The sequence below is a fragment of the Eutrigla gurnardus genome (assembly GCF_963514095.1).
Source record: "Eutrigla gurnardus genome assembly, chromosome: 3".
NCBI lineage: Eukaryota > Metazoa > Chordata > Actinopteri > Perciformes > Triglidae > Eutrigla > Eutrigla gurnardus.
Genome location: NC_139917.1, coordinates 18442160 through 18460092, shown reverse-complemented (window position 1 = coordinate 18460092; position 17933 = coordinate 18442160). Strand labels below are relative to the sequence as shown.

The 17933-nt window shown below is 41.2% G+C and overlaps 3 protein-coding genes across 4 annotated transcripts in view; 1 reads left to right on the top strand and 2 right to left on the bottom strand.

Moving 5' to 3' along the window:
- Nucleotides 1–35: 35 nt before the first annotated feature.
- Nucleotides 36–5549, bottom strand: poll (polymerase (DNA directed), lambda). The gene is made up of 9 exons (XM_084006660.1): nt 5501–5549; nt 4471–4615; nt 3962–4259; nt 3669–3783; nt 3182–3520; nt 2832–3005; nt 2192–2320; nt 1367–1535; nt 36–1287 (listed from the first exon to the last, which is right to left on the bottom strand). The coding sequence occupies exons 2-9, from the start codon at nt 4583–4585 to the stop codon at nt 926–928; spliced, it is 1701 nt and encodes a 566-aa protein (XP_083862786.1). The 5' UTR covers nt 4586–4615; nt 5501–5549; the 3' UTR covers nt 36–925.
- Nucleotides 5550–5767: 218 nt separating this feature from the next.
- dpcd (deleted in primary ciliary dyskinesia homolog (mouse)) overlaps nt 5768–17933 on the top strand; it is a 183095-nt gene continuing 170929 nt past the window's right edge. The window contains exons 1-6 of one of the 2 annotated variants that reach the window (XR_014596910.1): nt 5768–5859; nt 6397–6477; nt 6572–6696; nt 6860–6993; nt 7152–7254; nt 7527–7702. Coding sequence is in view for 1 of the 2 variants with exons in the window: in XM_084006667.1 (XP_083862793.1) it covers nt 5796–5859; nt 6397–6477; nt 6572–6696; nt 6860–6993; nt 7152–7254; nt 7527–7631 (612 nt within the window). In the remaining variant the exon portion in view is untranslated. Of the gene's footprint in view, nt 5860–6396; nt 6478–6571; nt 6697–6859; nt 6994–7151; nt 7255–7526; nt 8304–17933 lie in introns of those variants that run through there. The other variant, XM_084006667.1, reaches the window with a different exon arrangement.
- On the bottom strand, nt 9321–13757 carry fgf8b (fibroblast growth factor 8b). Its single transcript, XM_084005129.1, has 5 exons — nt 13125–13757; nt 12993–13029; nt 12191–12371; nt 10674–10780; nt 9321–10425 (listed from the first exon to the last, which is right to left on the bottom strand). Exons 1-5 carry the CDS (start codon nt 13181–13183, stop codon nt 10129–10131), a joined length of 681 nt encoding a protein of 226 aa, XP_083861255.1. The 5' UTR covers nt 13184–13757; the 3' UTR covers nt 9321–10128.

Below are 17933 nucleotides of genomic sequence, written 5' to 3'. Positions count from 1 at the left end.
CTACTGTTTGGTATGCTTTATTACCATTATTAATCTATCATAAAATATACATAAAATATCAATCATCTGCTATATTAAAAGTTTTTAAAACAATTCCATATTACATATTTCCCCCTTTACCTCAAATTACATCTAGTCCTGGACATAGTTTTGGATTGACCTGTTAAAACATTTATTTCCAGATTTGTTAAATGGAAGTTTTACTAATCAACATTTTTAAAACTTTCAGTAACGTATCTTTTAACATGGTCTTGGTTACTCAGCTTAATCCAGCTAACTTCTGCTGAAGAAAATGTCCCTTCAAAATATAAATAGCAATGTTAAAGGCTCTGGATCCAAAATTCCATCATTACATTGTATTGGGACAATTGGGACAAAATGAAAATGAAAGCAATCGTTTCAGGAGGTGTGCATCTGAAAGCCTCAGCACATACCACATAAACAATATGGAAGAACAGATATAAATAGGGTTAAAGGAACTGTGTGTAGGATTTAGGGGGATTTATTCGCAGAAATGGAAGAATGACCTGAAAATAAGAATGATGGAGTCACTCGTGGTTCATGGAGTCCACTATGTTGCTGCGTCATGTTTCTACAGTACACACTCTAGTGAGAGCCTTTCGCATTTTTATGCTACCTGAAGGCCATGGTAGGACTCCAACACACTTGGAGATTGATGCAATCTGCAACCTCACTGCTAAGTGCCACCAAATCCTACACACTGCTCCTTTAAGTAATACCTTTAACCCAACCCTTTAGTCTGTAGAATAAATTAAGCATTCAAGTAAAACAGGGATCATGCATGATATATGTAGTGGTAAAACATTCTTAAAATCGAGCATAATTGCAGTTTTCCCATTGTCATCACCATTCATCATAATTTTTTTTCATAAAGCCTAGACAAGACATTGTGATTGACGAGTCCTCACCAGTCCCTTTCTTGAGGCTGTCTGTATGGTATGCCTAAAAGACTAAAAACATTCTTTTCTGTAGGTGTAGTGAATGGAATGCCGCCACACACCTTCAAGCTACCCTGACGCACCACATCCTTATTCAAAGAGTGTTCCGATAGGCTCATGTTTTTTGTCTTTGCCAGGGCTCTCATTGAGCGGTTGAAGTGCGCTGACCCGGTGAAATACATGAGAGCACAGGCAAACTCATCGTAGGGCACGACGATGACGTCCAGCCTGCGATGGCGGTGGCCGGGTCCTGGCAAACGGCACACGCCCATGTATTTCTTCTGCTCTCCGTTTTCCTCGTGGCTCACCAGATCGTCGGTCAAAAACCCTAAAGAATAAATTGTTGTTTTTATGATTTCTCTCCAGGAAAACAAACCTGGGAATAAGCTAAAGAAGATGGCGCTTACCACTTTCATGGAGGATCTGTAATACTTTGCTGAAAACCCCCTTGTGAGACTTGCCATCAGGATGAGATATAAGCACGTCAACATCTCCGCATGTGGCCTTTCCCCGACGGTAGGAGCCACAGGCCATCGCCAACAGGCCTGGCTCTATTGTCTGGACAGCATCCTTCAGCTGCACAAACACACCAAAAAAGACACAAAATATATCATCTATCCGGGAGTGATGGGAATATTTGTAAGCTGAGGCTTCTCAATAATAGAAAATCAGTGTTTACTTTGTATATTGTCTTGTTTTACTATGCCAATGGCGAAGTAGTAAGCTTTTACCTCTTTCCAGCCAAATACTTGGCAGTGGGCTTGCTAAAGCATCACATATAACTTTGACAAGCCTGAGGGAGGACACATGCTTTTGTCATCTATCTAATGTGCACTTTCTATCTGGCAGGTTTGAAGGAAAAATAAAATCCAAGTAATACAATATGAAAACAACTAGCGGTGTACTCAACGCTCTGGAGTGAACAGGTATCTGGCTAACCTAAGATGCAGCTACTTTTTTAGGTTTCAAGAGTTAGCTTTCCCCTTTGGGATGCTCCACTTTGTGAGAACACAGACTGGTTTTCCCATTATCAAGCAGTCAAGGAAAGCTGACACAAACTTTTTCCGACTGAAAGCCTTCTGCTCCCAAATTACAGAGGGGGAATCTTTTTCAGAAGTATCTCACCACCACCTGTGCTCTCATAAACATACGACTGCGGTGAAAGATGCAAACATATTTCAGTCAACACAGAATGATAAAAGGAGACATTGTCACAAATGAAGATGCATTACCACTTTCTCTATGGCTGCTGCTTCCTCCCTGGGCATGCGGTCTAGAAAGTCATCGTAGTGTTTGAGTCCTATTTTCTGAGAGTTGCTCAGGTGGGCTTTTGTGCGGATGTCCTCCAATGTGCGAAATCCCTAAAAGACAAATAACATGTTTTTAAAGACATCTTCTGACAATATAGTACCATATATATTAGCCCTTCGCCTCCTTGCCTTAGCTACCAGCTTAATTAGGGTTTAAATTGTATAGGCCACAGTTTAAAAAGGGAGAGTTGACACCAAAACACTTCCTCCATAAACCATAAAATTTCTCACAAGAAGGTTTGTGTGATAATGTTGATTTCTGGAAAGAGTTGAGTATGTTCTAAATGTATTTGTTGGCTTTGAACACCACAAGCCGTGTGCCGTATAGTCCCATTATATCTGAGAGAAGGCAGAAACCTCTAAGGCTTAAATCTCCAACACTCTCACCAAAACAATCTAGCTTGATACATAGCACTGCAGGTGAGAGGGGGGGGGAATTTATCATTTTGGGGTGAACTGTACCCGACACATCTTTTATCTTGTCACTGTTGAAGTGCATCGTGAAGTATCATTAAATACAAGTATGCCTGTATGATTTTGTGTAGATGTGTGCCTGCTTTACCTGTTGGTACCACAGCTGCGCGGTTTTAGTGCCTGCACCCCAGATGTTAGTAAAAAGCTCCAATACTGGCACAGCCTCCCCAAGGTGGTCAAGCTTCCGCAGGTGGCCGCTCTCCATGATCTCGTCAATTTTATCGGCCATACGTTTTCCAATTCCTGGGATTTGACAAGCCTCCTAAAATAAATTTAAAAAAAGGTTTAGACTCAAAAAGGATTAAGGATTACGCACTTAAAATAATCTGTGTACTTGCCTGTCATCCAATAAAAGTACTTGCTACTGTATGTCCAACAACCACAAACATTACCGACACTACTAACAGCATAATGTTCAAAGCATCTGCATTAGGTTACCTGATATGATGTAATAGGCTTGTGGTAACTCTTCAGTGCGTTGACAGCCTTGGAGTAGCCCAGCGCCCTCCACCTGTCCCCCTGGTGTGTGTAGGCCTTGGCCAGCACTTCTAGTTTGTCTGTGATGTTTTTGTTGAAGTTATTGCTTTTGGACTGAGAGGACTGGGCGCAGACCCACTTCCCTGAGACCACCATCTGAGCAGCAGAGTCTGGACCAGGGTCGAGGCTAGGGCCAGGATTCTCGTCTTTGGGGTGCTGGCCAGTGAGGAGGGCTTCCAGGTCACTCTGTGAGACCCTGTCTTCATCTCCTTGCATTTCCTCTATAGTGTCTGGGTGTGTCTGAGAGCAAAACGTAATTTTAAACTATAACACACGGAGATTGCTGTTTATGTTCAAGATCTACCCTTTGTCCCCTATTGTACAAAACTATTACTGACAGAAGGCCTGCAAAACCTGTTAAACCTGTACACATGACCTAGAAACATACCATGTCTATTTTCTCCTCTTGAGTGGCTTGACGTAACACTGGTTCCACAATAGTTTCAGCAGCAGCAGGCTTGGCATTCAGCACTTGTTTATGTTCGTGCAGTGTTTCAGAGTCCCTGATTGCGGAGAACATTAAAAGACGTTAAGACTGACAACTCATTGCATTTTCTAACATGTATCTGCTGTCTCCATGTAAACACATTGTACACCTGAAAAGCAGATTCATGTGTGACAGACTGGAATCATTATGAGAAGCAGATTTGCATTTTAAAACATTAGTATTAGGTCATTCACCTCTTGGGTAAAAGGAGGCTGTAGCTGTCAACATCCTGCAGTTGTTTTTCACTGATGCACAAGCTCAACCACATGCATTTCACCAGTTGGACTCCAGAGGGCATACAATCCACTTTCAGTAAGCGCAGCGCCCTGCCGCTGTCCATGTTGTCATCCACAACAACATGAGTGACGCTGGGACGCAGCGAACTCTCCGTCTGTCCTCCATTCTGCTGAATTTGTCTTTGAAAGATCTGGCATCTGGCATTTCCTATTCCAGCAGGCAGGATGTACACTGTGACACCATCAAACGTGTTTCCTGGGACAGAAAAGTACTACATGTTACAATAAGCACACATATTTGCTTATTTGCATTTTCTGACTTGTAATTTGCTTCCCCCCCCCCCCCCCCCCCCCCCCCCCCCCGTTCATGTATCCTCTAGCACATCTTAATGTGTTTTTTTTCTAGTCCCCATCTTAACAAGTTGTCAAGTCTCTATTACACATGCCAACACACACATAGTAACAACCTGTGACATCACAGTCTTCAGGTTTCTTCTTTACTGGGGGTGCATCCCTTCCTTGTAAAACTCTGGCTCTTTTAACTTTGGGAAAGGCTTTCATAATCCCATGACGATGCTCCATCTTGTTTCTTGAAGGGGGGAAGCCAGTGGCCTGTGACATGGAGAGAGGAATCATTGAGTTATCTATAACTTTTCAGAGTTTAACCCACCCATAAATCTGAAACACAATCTGTGTGCAGTATACTAATTCTAGGGACTGGAGCATGTAATGGGTTAATAAATGTCTTGAATTCAAAATTCAGTAAAAGTATGCAAGTATTATGTCCAGATGAAGGTTAAGTATTAAAATTAAAAGCACACATGCATGCCGACAGAGGCCCCCCTGTCAATGTTATATTATTGAATATTTAATGTGTAAGTAACATTTTAATGTTGTATCTGGTCACTGTACCCATTTTAATCCACATTAACAAAATGTCATAATTGATAACATAGTCATTCATGGTGAAAGCATTAAGTATGAAAGCACAAGTATTAATCTGCAAAGTAACTAGTAATGTCACATAAATGTAAAAAACATATTTTCCAGAGTATTACAAATGTCAGTATTAAGTAGCAAACAATCGAAAAATATAAAATCTGTTATCTCGAATAACTCCCAGCTAAGTTAACGTAAAACCAGTTACTCTCGTACAGTTACTGTAAAATAAAAAGATTGCATTGTCCACATTCATGTTTACTTTATCATGCATTGTATTGAATTTGGATACAGGAAAAGCAAACCGTGGAAACGGTTTCGGTTTGAACTCACTGCAGACATCTAGTTAGATGATACGGCAATCTACGATACCGCAATAAAGTATTCGGCTAGCTAACTCCCGTTAGCTTGTGCTAACTTGTGCTAACATTATACACAGTACACGGTCGCTATTTTAACCGTTTCAACTTCCTCTTCTCACTCAGAACGCAACATATGCAACATAATGGCACATATGAAGCAGAATAATTGTTTAACTTGTGATATTATTGCTCTTACCCCGGTTCAGATGTTATCATAAGAGCTGAACTAATAAAAAAACGACAACATTCGTTCCAAAGTTTCACTTCCGGGTCGATTGGGCTTCGTTTCGTTTGAAATTGGATCTAAATCATAACCCAATCCACATATGACATCCGTGAACACAGTGTTATTGCTTTAATCATTTTACGGTTTCACAGTTTGATTCATTATATAAATATTTCCGATTTAGTTGTGTGTATTGACCTCGGTTGCTGTGGTTACGTGTTGACACCGGAAGTTGTCTCGTGCAACACAAAACTTCTTTAGCAACATGGCTGTGCAAAGCTGGATTGATATCCTAAAATCCTCAAAGAAAACAGCTTTGATAAGCGACGGTGAGTAATTTACAAAGAAGAGGAATAATTTATTTAAATTGTAAGATTTGTTTCGCCAGCTCGCCGCCATTAGTGTCGTTTCGCCTGACGTTAGTCGTTTTCATTCACTCAGACTGTTCAGTAGCTTCCTAGCTAGCATCAGTGTCTCTGGGCAACAAGCAGGTGGCACAACTGTCCCTGTAGCACATTACACGTGTTATTTAACACAAAAAGACGGCAAAACAAACATATGTGTGTGCTCAGAAGAGGCACAATGTAACTCGCTGGTATCTGGGTGTCTTTACAGTCTAGTTTAAGCATCTAGCTAATTGTTGGTTCTGTTTACATCAATTACAGCAGTTTTCAATTGACCAAAAATGCATTAATATTGTAGTTTACGAAATGAAAGACACATTTAATATGTTGCTTACTATCATAAGAATGGCCACATGAAATGCTGCGTTGGTACTGACGCTAGAAATACATTATAGTATTCTGGGTTTTGTTTTTTGTTTTTTTCTAGTTTGTATGAAAAGTCTTTTCAACTTCTGCCTCCAGGAAAAAGGAAGATCCACTATCTTTTTACAGATGGAAAAGAAATGGCAGAAGAGTATGACTTGAAAACAGATGAGCTCATTGGTAAGAAGCATGTCATGAGTTTCACACAGCAGCGCTGATGTTCTAAATTTGAACGGCATAAATGTGTCTTATAAAAACGTTTGGTACTTTTCAGTAAGAAAGTGGCGTCATAAAAGCGCACTTGGAGCTCAGGGCCACTGGCAGGTAGAGGTTGGGGAGCCACTTGTGGGCCCCGTCACGTCTTCGGATTCGGAGGTGATCAAGGAGAACTGCTCCAATGTGGGTTTTCTTTCATGATCTTTGTGACCTTAGAATTACAGTGTAACTGCTTCATTTTCTACTGGACATTTTTGTTTTCTCTCATCCGTTTTGCTTAGCTTTAGAGGAAACACTAGTAAATGTCACATCTGTGAAATGGATTTGAATGTTTCTGCTTTCACAGCCCGTGTTCTTACGTAAAGACACAAAGACCAGCTTTCAGTGGCGGGTCCGTAACCTTCCCTACCCCAAAGACGTCTTCAGTGTTTCTGTGGAGCCATCTGAGGGATGCATCATCATAAAAACTTCAAACAAAAAGTAAATATGCATGCGAACGCTGGGCTTCCCTTTCCATCTTTACATTCCTGTGTTGTACACTTGTTGCATGTCATCTGTGTGTCCTCCCTATAGATGGCACTGTTTACAATACATTTGTCTATACAGTGGCGTAATAAACCCTCTCCATGTCTTCCCAGGTATTATAAGAAGTTCAATATTACTGATTTAGATCGCAGTCAGCTGACATTGGACAACTCTGCCATCAGCTTCACTCACGTAAACAACACTTTGATTGTCAGCGTAAGTCCTACACAACATTGAAAAATAAATGAAGCTTTAACAATATTGTTGTATTACCAAATTCTTTAAATATAAAGATGTAACCATTAAAGATATGTGTTCTAACCTAAAAAAGTTGAGTGGAGGGACCCAAACAGTATGAGTTCAGCAATCAAAATAAAATGCAATATTTAAACGTTCATTGAACATGATTACAGTGAAGGATTTGCAGGAGGGGGGTGTGGGAAAAATGTTTGATAATTTGATAATTTTGCTTGTCTCTTCTCTCTCAGTATAAGAAACCCGACGAGATCTTAACCCTTGAACAGCAGCTACTAAAGGAGCTGAAGAATCTAAAGGGGACCGGCGAAGGGGACGTCGACTGCAAAACTCAGTGAATTTGGACTGTGGGAGCAAGACGATAATTCTGCGTTGCATTTAAAGCAGAACTGCGCTGCATCATTTTCCAGTCACATGTGAGCCCTCGTCTCTTTTTCTTGCACTGATCCTTTTATTAAGAAGACCTTTGCATAGTGCCTTTTCAATGGTTCAGCTTCTAATTGTGTCCTGCCATTTATATTTGATACAGATTGATTAACTTCTCAGGTGGACCATGAGTGTTTCTTTCAATTATTTCTTCAATCATTCAATTATTTACATTAAAAAGTTGAGTTGTATTACAACAGTGTCTAATTGTGGTTTGTGTTACCAAACCTACTTGGGAGCAATTTTGATGGGGGTCACATAACCTACCGCCCTCCTTTCATTGATGTCCTTGTAAAACACTCAAAACACACAATGCCTCATCCCTGTTCGTTCCGGGGTCACTGTTACGAGCACCACCCATTTGTGTAAACTGAATACCCTCGTGTTCTTTGCATGTAGTCGGCCACCCTGAAAGCTATTACTGAAACTCAGCGAGCAAGCTAGTGTTACTGTTTTCCTCTACAACAGAGGGTCATTCTGACTCTAACTACATACACACAAGTCAGCCATAGTTGCAACCATAGCAGGGTTTTGTTCCAAATGGATTTGATCTTATTGACTAACAAGGACAAATATAAAGACGGTACTTCGTGCTTTTTCGCTTATTTTTTTATGTACATATGACAGGTAAAGAAGAAAAAGAGTTGTACAGATTCATGCTATTTGGTTACTTTTTCACCAGTTTGAATTAACAAAAAAAAAACAGTCCAGTCAGAAATACATAAAACAAAACAACAGTGCTGTTTAAAAGAGACAATGGCGTTTAAACTGAACCTGTTTCAACCTTGTGATTCCTTGGATTTTTTTTTACCACTTGTCCAAACCCAGAGAGCAAGTGTAAAAAGCAGAGACAAAACCACAGGTCTCTTGCACTATTGTGCTTTGTCTTCTTCTAGATGGAAAGAACAGGGATACAAAAAAAAAAACATTTTGAACCCAGCCTGTCCTGTTGTTTTGTAAATTCTTTTGAAACATTTGACAAAAATGAAATTCCATGCTTGATTGGTTTTTAAAGGTTCTATGTAAATACTACTTAAATCTATCTCGTAACTAGTATATATTGTTACCAAGCATTCATTGTAAAGTCTTTAATTTTCACAATTTAATTCTTTACAGTCTTCACAACTGGAGCTGCTGTAAAACAAATTCAGCAGCAAACACCAACTAACAAATTGGACATCCAGCTCATGCACTGTGAGAGCAGCCGAGTCCCTCTGTTCAGGGTCTTCTTCCTCCCCTGTCGTTTGGCCTCTGATGGTCATGCTCAACTGCTTCTGGGAAGAGGGTTTCTTTTCTGCCTCCCTTTCATTCCCGAATGCCTCTTCCCAGCCATTCCCCCTCTTTCAGCCGATGCCACATTTTGCCACACAGGCCCCGATGCTTTTTCTGCAGCCCTTCAACTCCCCCCCATACCACCCCTTACCCCTCCCTGTGTGACTGGCTTCTTTTTGATAACTGACCCCTCCTCGTGTTATTATTCGAACCCACTATTGTATAACATGCCCTTTTATATGAGGTTTCACAAAGGGCCCATTTGATCAGAGGGTTACGGTGTGCGATCGTGAGAAATGCAACTACATGGTGGTAACCTTTGTTTGGGCCAAAATGGTGGGCTGACCTCATCGCTTTTAATGCATAGCTCGGGCCATTCAGGCCCAAGTCTCACTTGCTGAGCACATTGAATTCAGTAGCCTGTCACAGATATTGCCCCTCAGTTATCTGGGTCTCCAGCTTGAAGAAGAACAAAAAGAAAAAACAACAGTTTTGGGGGGCAACCAACAATGTATGCTAGCCTTCCATCCCAAAACAACCACACAAGAAAAGCCGTGCAGCTTTGTGAAATGATTCTTTAGTGGTTTTAATATACACTCTACAATAAATATTTCCATCATTTGACGTCATTTACATTTTTACAGTAAAAATATATTCATATATGTAGAAAAAAAAAAAAAGAGGTTAAAAATTCTCCAGAATGGCCTCCTAAAGGCAGGATATGGTGTCAACTGAGACTCAGATGCTGCAACCACAAGAAAATCCACAGATAGCTGCCTTGTCTAGCTTCATTGTACTCGTGTCTCTTTTAAACATTCTTTGTTGCTGAGCTGGCTAACTTCTAACCAGAGGTTTTCATTCGTGACAATATTATTGAGTTCTTTTGTGCTTTAACTGCCCCCCGATTTAATAAGTAAAAATCTGTCCTATAGTTTGTCTGAATTGGAAATAACTAGCAGATTAGATAGTCAATGGTTACATACAATCCAGTACAAAGAATTACACAGTCCACAAAATGAGGCAAAAGGTGTATGGGCACTTGACAGTAAAAGTTAATATCTCGGGAGCGCTTGTTTCCCCTTGTAGTGGTTCTTCTGTGCCGGTTCGTCCACAGTTCTCCCTCAGCGGTTTCACTACTCAGCGACCCCCCAAGCGCTGGTGATGGGAATGTTTAGTCCGCTTGGTCAAAGGGTGCGCAGGGACACGGAGAGGTAGGACATCAAACGGTCTCCTCTCGCTCAGCAAGTGGCCCCTGGGCAGACGCTTCATGAAGTGGGCCTCCCTCTGGTGCTGCTTGGTCTTGGAGGCCTTCCTCGGACGGCCCTTGCGCGTGAAAGCCATGTACCAGCCCTCGTACTTGGCGTTCTGCAGCGCCGTGTAGTTGTTTTCCAGAACAATCTCAGTGAAGATGCAGTCCTTACCTCGACCTTTCCGCTGGGGAAAGAGAAGGGGGAGACGTTGAGGTACCTCGGACCATTTCCAGGAAGCGGAAACATCCTCTTTATTTTCAGACAATCAAATACCCTTTGAAACCTTGAGAGGGCTGATCAGATAAATTAAAAATCTAATTTGTTATGGCTCCAAAATTGTGTCACAAGCTGTATATCTGGAATAACGTTTCCAAGGAACAAATCTTCAAGATGTGGCTATAGTCATCCACCAAACTATGAATTGCAGATTACCTTGCCGATCAGCTTCCCCCTCTTGTTCATGCATATGTAGTATCCCGTCTTCACTCCTTTAATGCGAACACGACTTCCAAAAGAGTCCGTCTCCACCTCCAGTTTAGCTGCGGATCACAAATAATGAAAATAACCCAGTTATGAAACGGGGCAGGGGTGCATATTGTGATGTGTTACGGTGCCCGAGAGAAATGTATTCTTTATGGACGCCGAAGACTGGAACTACATCATGTTCGTCATTTAATTGTTTCTACATGAGCAGTGAACCAGAACCGTGAAGATCACATCTAAACTCCCTCTTCCTACTCCCTTTTTGTGGTCCAGTGGCAGGAGCACGCGAGCCTTCCAGAATAGCACCAAATGATAGTGATTTTGCACGGCGCGATTGTTGTCGAACGTCTGTAAGCGCTGTGCTGCGATGCAGCTCGGCCTGGGGATGAAGGAGAGTGAGATCTCTGCGGTCAGGGACGCAGCCACGAGCACAGAGCAGCGGTCAGATTTGGGCTGGTTACAAGAGTGACACCCACTTAAGATGTGTAGCCAATGTGTGCATGACTGACTCGCTCTCTCTCTTTCTCCCTCTCTCTCTCTCTCTCGCTTTGTGTGCATACATGTGTGTGAGCAGGCCGAGAAATGTCAAAGACAAAAGAGCACACAGGAGAGGCAAGGGGAGGAAAAGGTATAAAGTGAAGATGCTGACTTCACCGCTCCTTATAAATTGAGTCATACATTGAGTTGTAAAGCAATGAAAATTCCTCATAAAATGTGCCTCCAAAAAAGCAGGCAGCAGGCATCGAGAAGGGGATGATGGTGGTGGTGGCTGCGGTGGAAAGATGGCTGGACACGCCGAAGTCCTTTGGTGACAGGATTTCTGCTCCATTCAGGGTTAAGAATGTTTTCCCTGCTAGAAACAAAGACTTTCACCCCGTGAAGTCCATCATAACAGGTGTCAAGCACTTTCTAGAGTACAAAAACTCCGGAGAGATAAATCATCTTCATAAGGCCATAAAAAGGTGGCAACACTGATGCCACTAATGTTTGGACTTGCTGTTTCTCCTGGCTCAAACATTTCCCTACAGGCTGCCAAAAACCATATAACATTTACTTCTTTTCAGCACCGTTGCGTTTCAGCAAATTTTCGTGTTTGCAACGTGAAGATGTTTAATATTTTATTGTTTCCTAGAGTTATAAAAAGCATTTAAATGTAAGAAAGGATGGCCTGGGGCTTTAGGTAAAGTTTCAAAGACTATAAAAGTGCTCTCGCTAAATAGATTAATAAATGTGGACAGCCATGACAAATAAAAGTATAATTAAATATTTAATTATACGCCACATCCGGTAGCATTAGCGTTTTATGAGGCGCGTTAAAAAGCTAATTACACTTATAATCTCGCGATATTTCTCTCATAAACTGCCCGTGTCCTGCCCAAAGACATACAGCTAGTAGTAATAAAAAAAAAAAAAGAAGAAGAAGAAGAAGTTAATTTTTAATAATAAGTTGCGTTTTGGTTTCTTACCGTGCACCGCTCCGTCGTCGCCGTTGGCGTTGACCCTCTTGTTGGCCAGGACCTGGACGTGTTTCCCGCTGGTGCGGCTGTACAGCTGGTAGGTTCGTGTCAACCTGCGGCTCATGCGGTCCGACAGGCGGCTCTGCTCGGTGACATGCTGCTTGAAATTAGGAGGGGACTGCACCGTGCTCTGTCGGACAATAGGAAACACATGTCATGAAATATTAAATGACGTTTTAATGTTGCAGATTTTTTTTTTACTTTACAACACAGGGAAGATTGAAAAAAAAAAAAGTCAACTGTAAAGCTTGCTCAAAGAGCCGAGGCCCACGGTGGGTTATGTCAATCATCACATTTAAGTAATAGTTTTTCTTCTTTCATTTTTGTTGTTGTAGCCAACACGCAGGCCTGGAGTAGCTTCTTTTTTTTTCTTTTTTTTTTAAGATGCTTTCACGCACCCTCGGGGAAGACATTTCCCTCTGATAGGTTGTTTTTACCACCGATGATCTTTCACCCCTTCTCCACTTCTTTTTTTCTCATTTCAGCCGTTCTCCATCCACACGTGTTTTAACAATTACTTTTTTTTAAGGTTGGAGCTTTACCTCTTTTCAAGATGTTTGAATTGTTGCCAATTGCCATCGCGCTCATAATAAAATGTTGTCATTGTTATTGCAGCCTATTGCACATGTAGAAACGCTGAGTTATAAGCCGCTTAGCGAGGCGCCCGCATACCTGTTAAGTTTTACCTACTTAATTATAGAACTTTACGCCACATTAATGCTTTTTTTATTGCAGTGGAAATGTGAGTTACCTGTGCGTAAAAGCAAAGCGCCGTGAACTGAAGTAACCTGAGAGAGGGGGGGAAAGAAAACAACGTTAGAACATCGAACCTGTGACTACAATTCAGTGAGTTGCCGTGTAATCTTGACACCTCTTTACTTACAGATAACCTAACCTCGATGTTCTCAGCCTCATCTTGTAATAGTTCAAATATTGCTTCATGAATACTCCACTGATTCGCTGCTCGAAGCTCTGGGAAATAAAGTTCCTCCTGATGGGGATTTCAGCTCACTTGATCCCCCCCTGTCGCGACACATAGGCGGCGATAACCGGGACAATTAAGAGATCCGGAGCTGTCAGGGCTCCGTAAACTGGATCCACTCTACTGAACATTAAAACAACCAAAAAAAAAAGTCCAGAAGATTTGAAGGGCGCTGAATCCCGAATGAAAGTCCGGAGAAAGTGTCGCTGTCACCAAACCACCTCCATCAAAAACTCCCCTTGTCAATCACTCTGTGGGAAATAAATCCTCGCTGACGTTCAACGGCAGAGCAGCGGCGATTACTTTTAGTTTTACGCACGGGTCGGTTGCGCATCGGCGGTCAGACGCGCGCTGTGAATTTGCTGTGAAATAAAGAAAAAGAAAGGAAAAAGCTGAATGAATCCCACGACGCGGGTTAGTGCAGCGATGCCACAGCTGTTCCTCCCACAAGATGCGCAGATAGTAAAACTCCCAACGTCAACCTTTCCTCCCACACGCGTGTTCCGTGTGCTCGCCCCTCGTCCACGTCCAGCATCTGTCTCCCTCTCTCCACATTTAAATACTTTAACTTGCGGGAAAGTCAATATCCTCGGCGAGAGCAGGCGGAGCGTCCGAGCCGGAGCCAATTTTGAAACTGAATACTTATTAAAACACTTCGCCTGCACCTATTTGCTGACAAATCCACAAACACAGAATCCATCAATGAGTTGAGAGGGAAGGATGAGGATATAAACCACAATGTGTCATGAAGAGAGGAGCTTATTTGTGGGTTAGAGCCACATAAATACAAAAAAAAACCTCAGCATGTCCTCCAGAATGTTTTTTACACTAAGCTTTCTTCATAATTATTCACATTAAGCCGATTATTATTGTATCTCCATCTATGTCAAACCACAGTGTTTAGTGGTTTCCCTCTAAACAGAAATGTCCACATGGAAACATTCCCTGGCATGTACTTAAGAAAATCTACAGTTACATTAACTTATTCCCTGACTGCAGGTTAGAGGTTGTTTGGTAGTCCCACAGGACACACCGTGATGTACTTTTTCATCCTACATATGTTAGTAATATGTATTCCATGTGAACACATGACACAGAATGGTTTTCACATAACATCTAAAGCCTTTCCTTGGATACAAATACTCTCGCTCACAATCACTCTTCCACAACTTTTCACAAACCTGGTTGGATTTTTTTTTTTGTCATGGGTCTGCTGCTGCTTACACAACGTGGCTTCATACACTACAACATGCAGTTATATTATAATTATTAAGCTTTCCTTCAGTTTGCCTTCAAGGGAACGTGACTGCGTTTTTTTTTCTCTCTAAATGAAATAACTTATATACAGTCACACTATCACAGCTTATAGGCAAAGTATTCCTAAAGCTCTTAAAGGTGTAACATGTTACTCCACTTTTGTTAAAGTGTTCCATTTCTTACATAGACGAGATCATATATCTGTCTTTCTATCTTTGGTTTTGTGACAGAAAGATGTCGTAGTTGCACCAAATTTTGAAAGTGAATTGAGCTTCCTTAAATAAGTGGAGCATGTGGGAATGTGACACTCTCCCTTCACACTTCCTGTGTGGGCTGGTGAAATAAACATTGTGGACGACCATATAGGCCTACGCATTAAATCAGAACAGTGCTAATCTACAATATAGGTTTACTAACGTCATGCCTCAAACCAGAATTTTTGTCCAAAAATCGTCAAAAGAAACATTTTTGAACGTCGGCTTTTACCTGTGAGTGTTCTCTGTATGAACACTATGGGAAAGTTTTGCACCCTTCGCACAGCACAGCTGTACAAGAGTAAAGTAGGCCATAATATATATATAATCATGTGAGTTTGGTCAATGTCTTAGCTGTAAATCAGTCATTTCAGCCAATGCAGGGGATTTAGAGGGTGAAAATGGACCTGCCTTATTAGTTCCAGCGGGACACTGTAACAAGTGATTTTGCCACCTGGAACAATTCAGCTCTTTGTTCTTTCATATTTTGACCCCTATGAAGCAATGATCGCACATCCTAAATCTGAAATCCACATGCATGATAATTAAAGAGAATGAGTTTTATGAAGACCACACAATGGCTCATCAAATGTGCGCATTTGACCGTCTGAACCCGCAGATTAGTTCTGTCACGAGTCATTTAAAGAACATTTGATTGGGGAGGAGGAAAGTGGGAGACGGTGACATTCTGTTTACGAAGTTAACTCAGACTTCACATTCTTCTTTTAGTCGCATGTCACATACATTATTCTGGAGCGGGAACATTTCTGTTTATTCTCTGAAGTGAACTAGATTCAATTTGTTAAAAAAAATAAATAAGTCATTTCCATCCACTCAACTGTTCTATCTGTCAACATCCCCTCTTCAAACAAGCATCTGAGTTTCATATGTCGGGGAGCACGACTGTATTTCATTGCAAGATGGCTTTTATTCTCCCTAAGATACTTGCAGGCGTGGTTCCTTAGACTCTTGTCATGGCCTTGGGTCAGCCAAGAACCGACAATGACAGAAGTCTTGAGCGCTAGGAATGCTGTGTATTTCCCCCATTTTCAGTTTCTACTTGAAAGTAACCAGTGGGGGGATTCTGGAAAGAATTCAGATACCTTGAAAAAAAAAATAGTTAGGATTTTATTGCAATGGCTGTGTGTGATTAGACAAAAAGTAAACTAAAGATCAGTGGTTTGTTTCTCTCTTATGTCATTGTTTGCGTTGCAGTCAATCATGCAAAGTGAGTGAATTACTTTCATTTTGTTGAAAAGTTGCCACTTGTGCTGAAACAGAAAATTCACACATTTACTGATGTAGTTTTCTTAAAGTACTTGTTCAACATTTTGGAATGTACACTTGCACATGAGAAGATTCATCCCAATCACTCAATAAAGGTCTGCACTCGTTGCTGGGAAACCTCACAGTGACTCAGAGGACCAGTCAAGAAATAGTCATAATCCAGAGTAAAACCCACGTTTGGATTAAAGAAACACAATATAATCTGTTATTCAGTGATCTTTAGAGATTCTCGTAGGTGTGATTTCTTTTTTTTAACTTCAGACAGTTCAACTTCAGTTGTTTCCTAAGGTTTCCAGTCTTTGCTAAACTAAGCTAAGCTAACCAACTGCCGTCTATAGCTTCGTTTGTAATGTGCAGCAACGAGTCTTCTCGTCTAATTCTCAGCAGGAAAGCAAATCAGTGTAGAATAGTTATTCTAGTTATTCTCATATCTGCTTCAACATCTTTACTGCTTTAAAAAAAAAAACTTGGCTGAGAACATTTGTCCAGTGCAGTGCAGTCGGTATGTCTCCCTGACTTCACTACAGTCTAGAACAGCCACTTACAATTTAGAAACAATTCCGTCTCTGCAAACATTAATGGCATTTGGTTAAGGTGACCTGTCACAGGTTTGCCTTAAATTCTCCAGACTCTTACATGAAAGGTTCCTCTGAAACATGATCAAAAGCTTTCATTTTTTATTCTATTTTTTTTACATACCTAACTGGCTGCCGCCTCACTCCTGAGATTCTCTAGCGACCAGCGTTTCTGCCCTATTAATGAGTTTGAGAAGAGTTGACGCAGGTCCAAGTTTTGCCTCAGATCCCGACTGCTTTTGTCTTTTTTCTCTTAGTCTCCCAAAGCTGCTTTTCACATTTGGATCACAGTTTGCTAACTAATACAAAGCCCCGGTATCAGCGAATGAGCCACAAAAACAGCAATCACCGGACGCTGTGAAAAAAAAAAGAGGAACTTTTTTATTTTGGCAAAGACGCACATTGGTTATTCTTAGAAGAAGAGTGACTGAATGTCTGAAAAGGCCCCAGAGCAGACTACCATTCAGTGAGAGGTATTATTCCTCCTAGCTAATGTGAGACATAAAAATACACACTGTTGCATAAGGCAGAGCCAATGGAAAGGTAGACACCATAGAGGAACAGGAAAAAAACACAGCCAGAAAAGAAGAAGGACAGAATATGAGAGAGAGAGTGAGTGAGAGGGAGTGTGGAAAGAAAATGTGGGATGTTGTGATTCCCAGTGTCATCTGGTAGCAGTGTCGCTCACCGCCGAAACCTCAGCGGCTTTTTAGAAGAGGAAAAAAACTCTTCAGTCATCTTTTGTAATTATGCACTGCTGCTTTGTTGCAACAACGTGAACCCACACAATGCTGGCCACAGTTACCTTGATCTGGCTCAGGTGTGCTGACTGTTTGCTCCGGGTGTGTTTGCAGGATGACATGGCATACGTTGTAGAAACTGATTTAAAACACTTTTATTCCTTCATGACATCTTTTGTTACTTTAGATAAAAATGTAACTGACTGACATAATTAGTACATGAATACGCTGTCCTTTATTAAGGATTTACAAGTTGTAATTAATGGCTTTATTAATGTTAATCAACCACTTATTACTTCTGTGAATAATAAATCCACTTTTGGATCGCCAGGCTGTGACTGGTGTTAGTCGTCCTCCAGTACTTGCTTTGTCTTCTTTGCACTTGAGCTCCTAATGGACACGCCCCCAATGGACCATGTGACCTCTGACCTTCTACGAAATGGCGCTGGAACTGGACCAACATTAATTTATTAACAACTTATTGGCATTTACAACTGCAGACTTGGCTCATTCAGGACATATTGTAATTTCAATTTATAGCTGACATACTCACTTTGGCAGTAAGCTTATTGGAAACTCCTAACCTGTTATTAATGA

Excerpts from the sequence above, each read along its gene's own strand:
- poll (XM_084006660.1), bottom strand. The coding sequence starts at position 4,585 with ATGGAGCATCGTCATGGGATTATGAAAGCCTTTCCCAAAGTTAAAAGA. Across the intron at positions 4,260-4,470 it reads TGAAGACTGTGATGTCACAG|GAAACACGTTTGATGGTGTC; the intron begins GTTGTTACTATG and ends TTTCTGTCCCAG. Across the intron at positions 1,536-2,191 it reads CAGCAGCCATAGAGAAAGTG|CTGAAGGATGCTGTCCAGAC; the intron begins GTAATGCATCTT and ends GTGTTTGTGCAG.
- fgf8b (XM_084005129.1), bottom strand. The coding sequence starts at position 13,183 with ATGAAGCAATATTTGAACTATTACAAGATGAGGCTGAGAACATCGAGG. Across the intron at positions 12,372-12,992 it reads CGCTTTGCTTTTACGCACAG|AGCACGGTGCAGTCCCCTCC; the intron begins GTAACTCACATT and ends ATTGTCCGACAG. Across the intron at positions 10,426-10,673 it reads GGGGGAAGCTGATCGGCAAG|CGGAAAGGTCGAGGTAAGGA; the intron begins GTAATCTGCAAT and ends CTCTTTCCCCAG.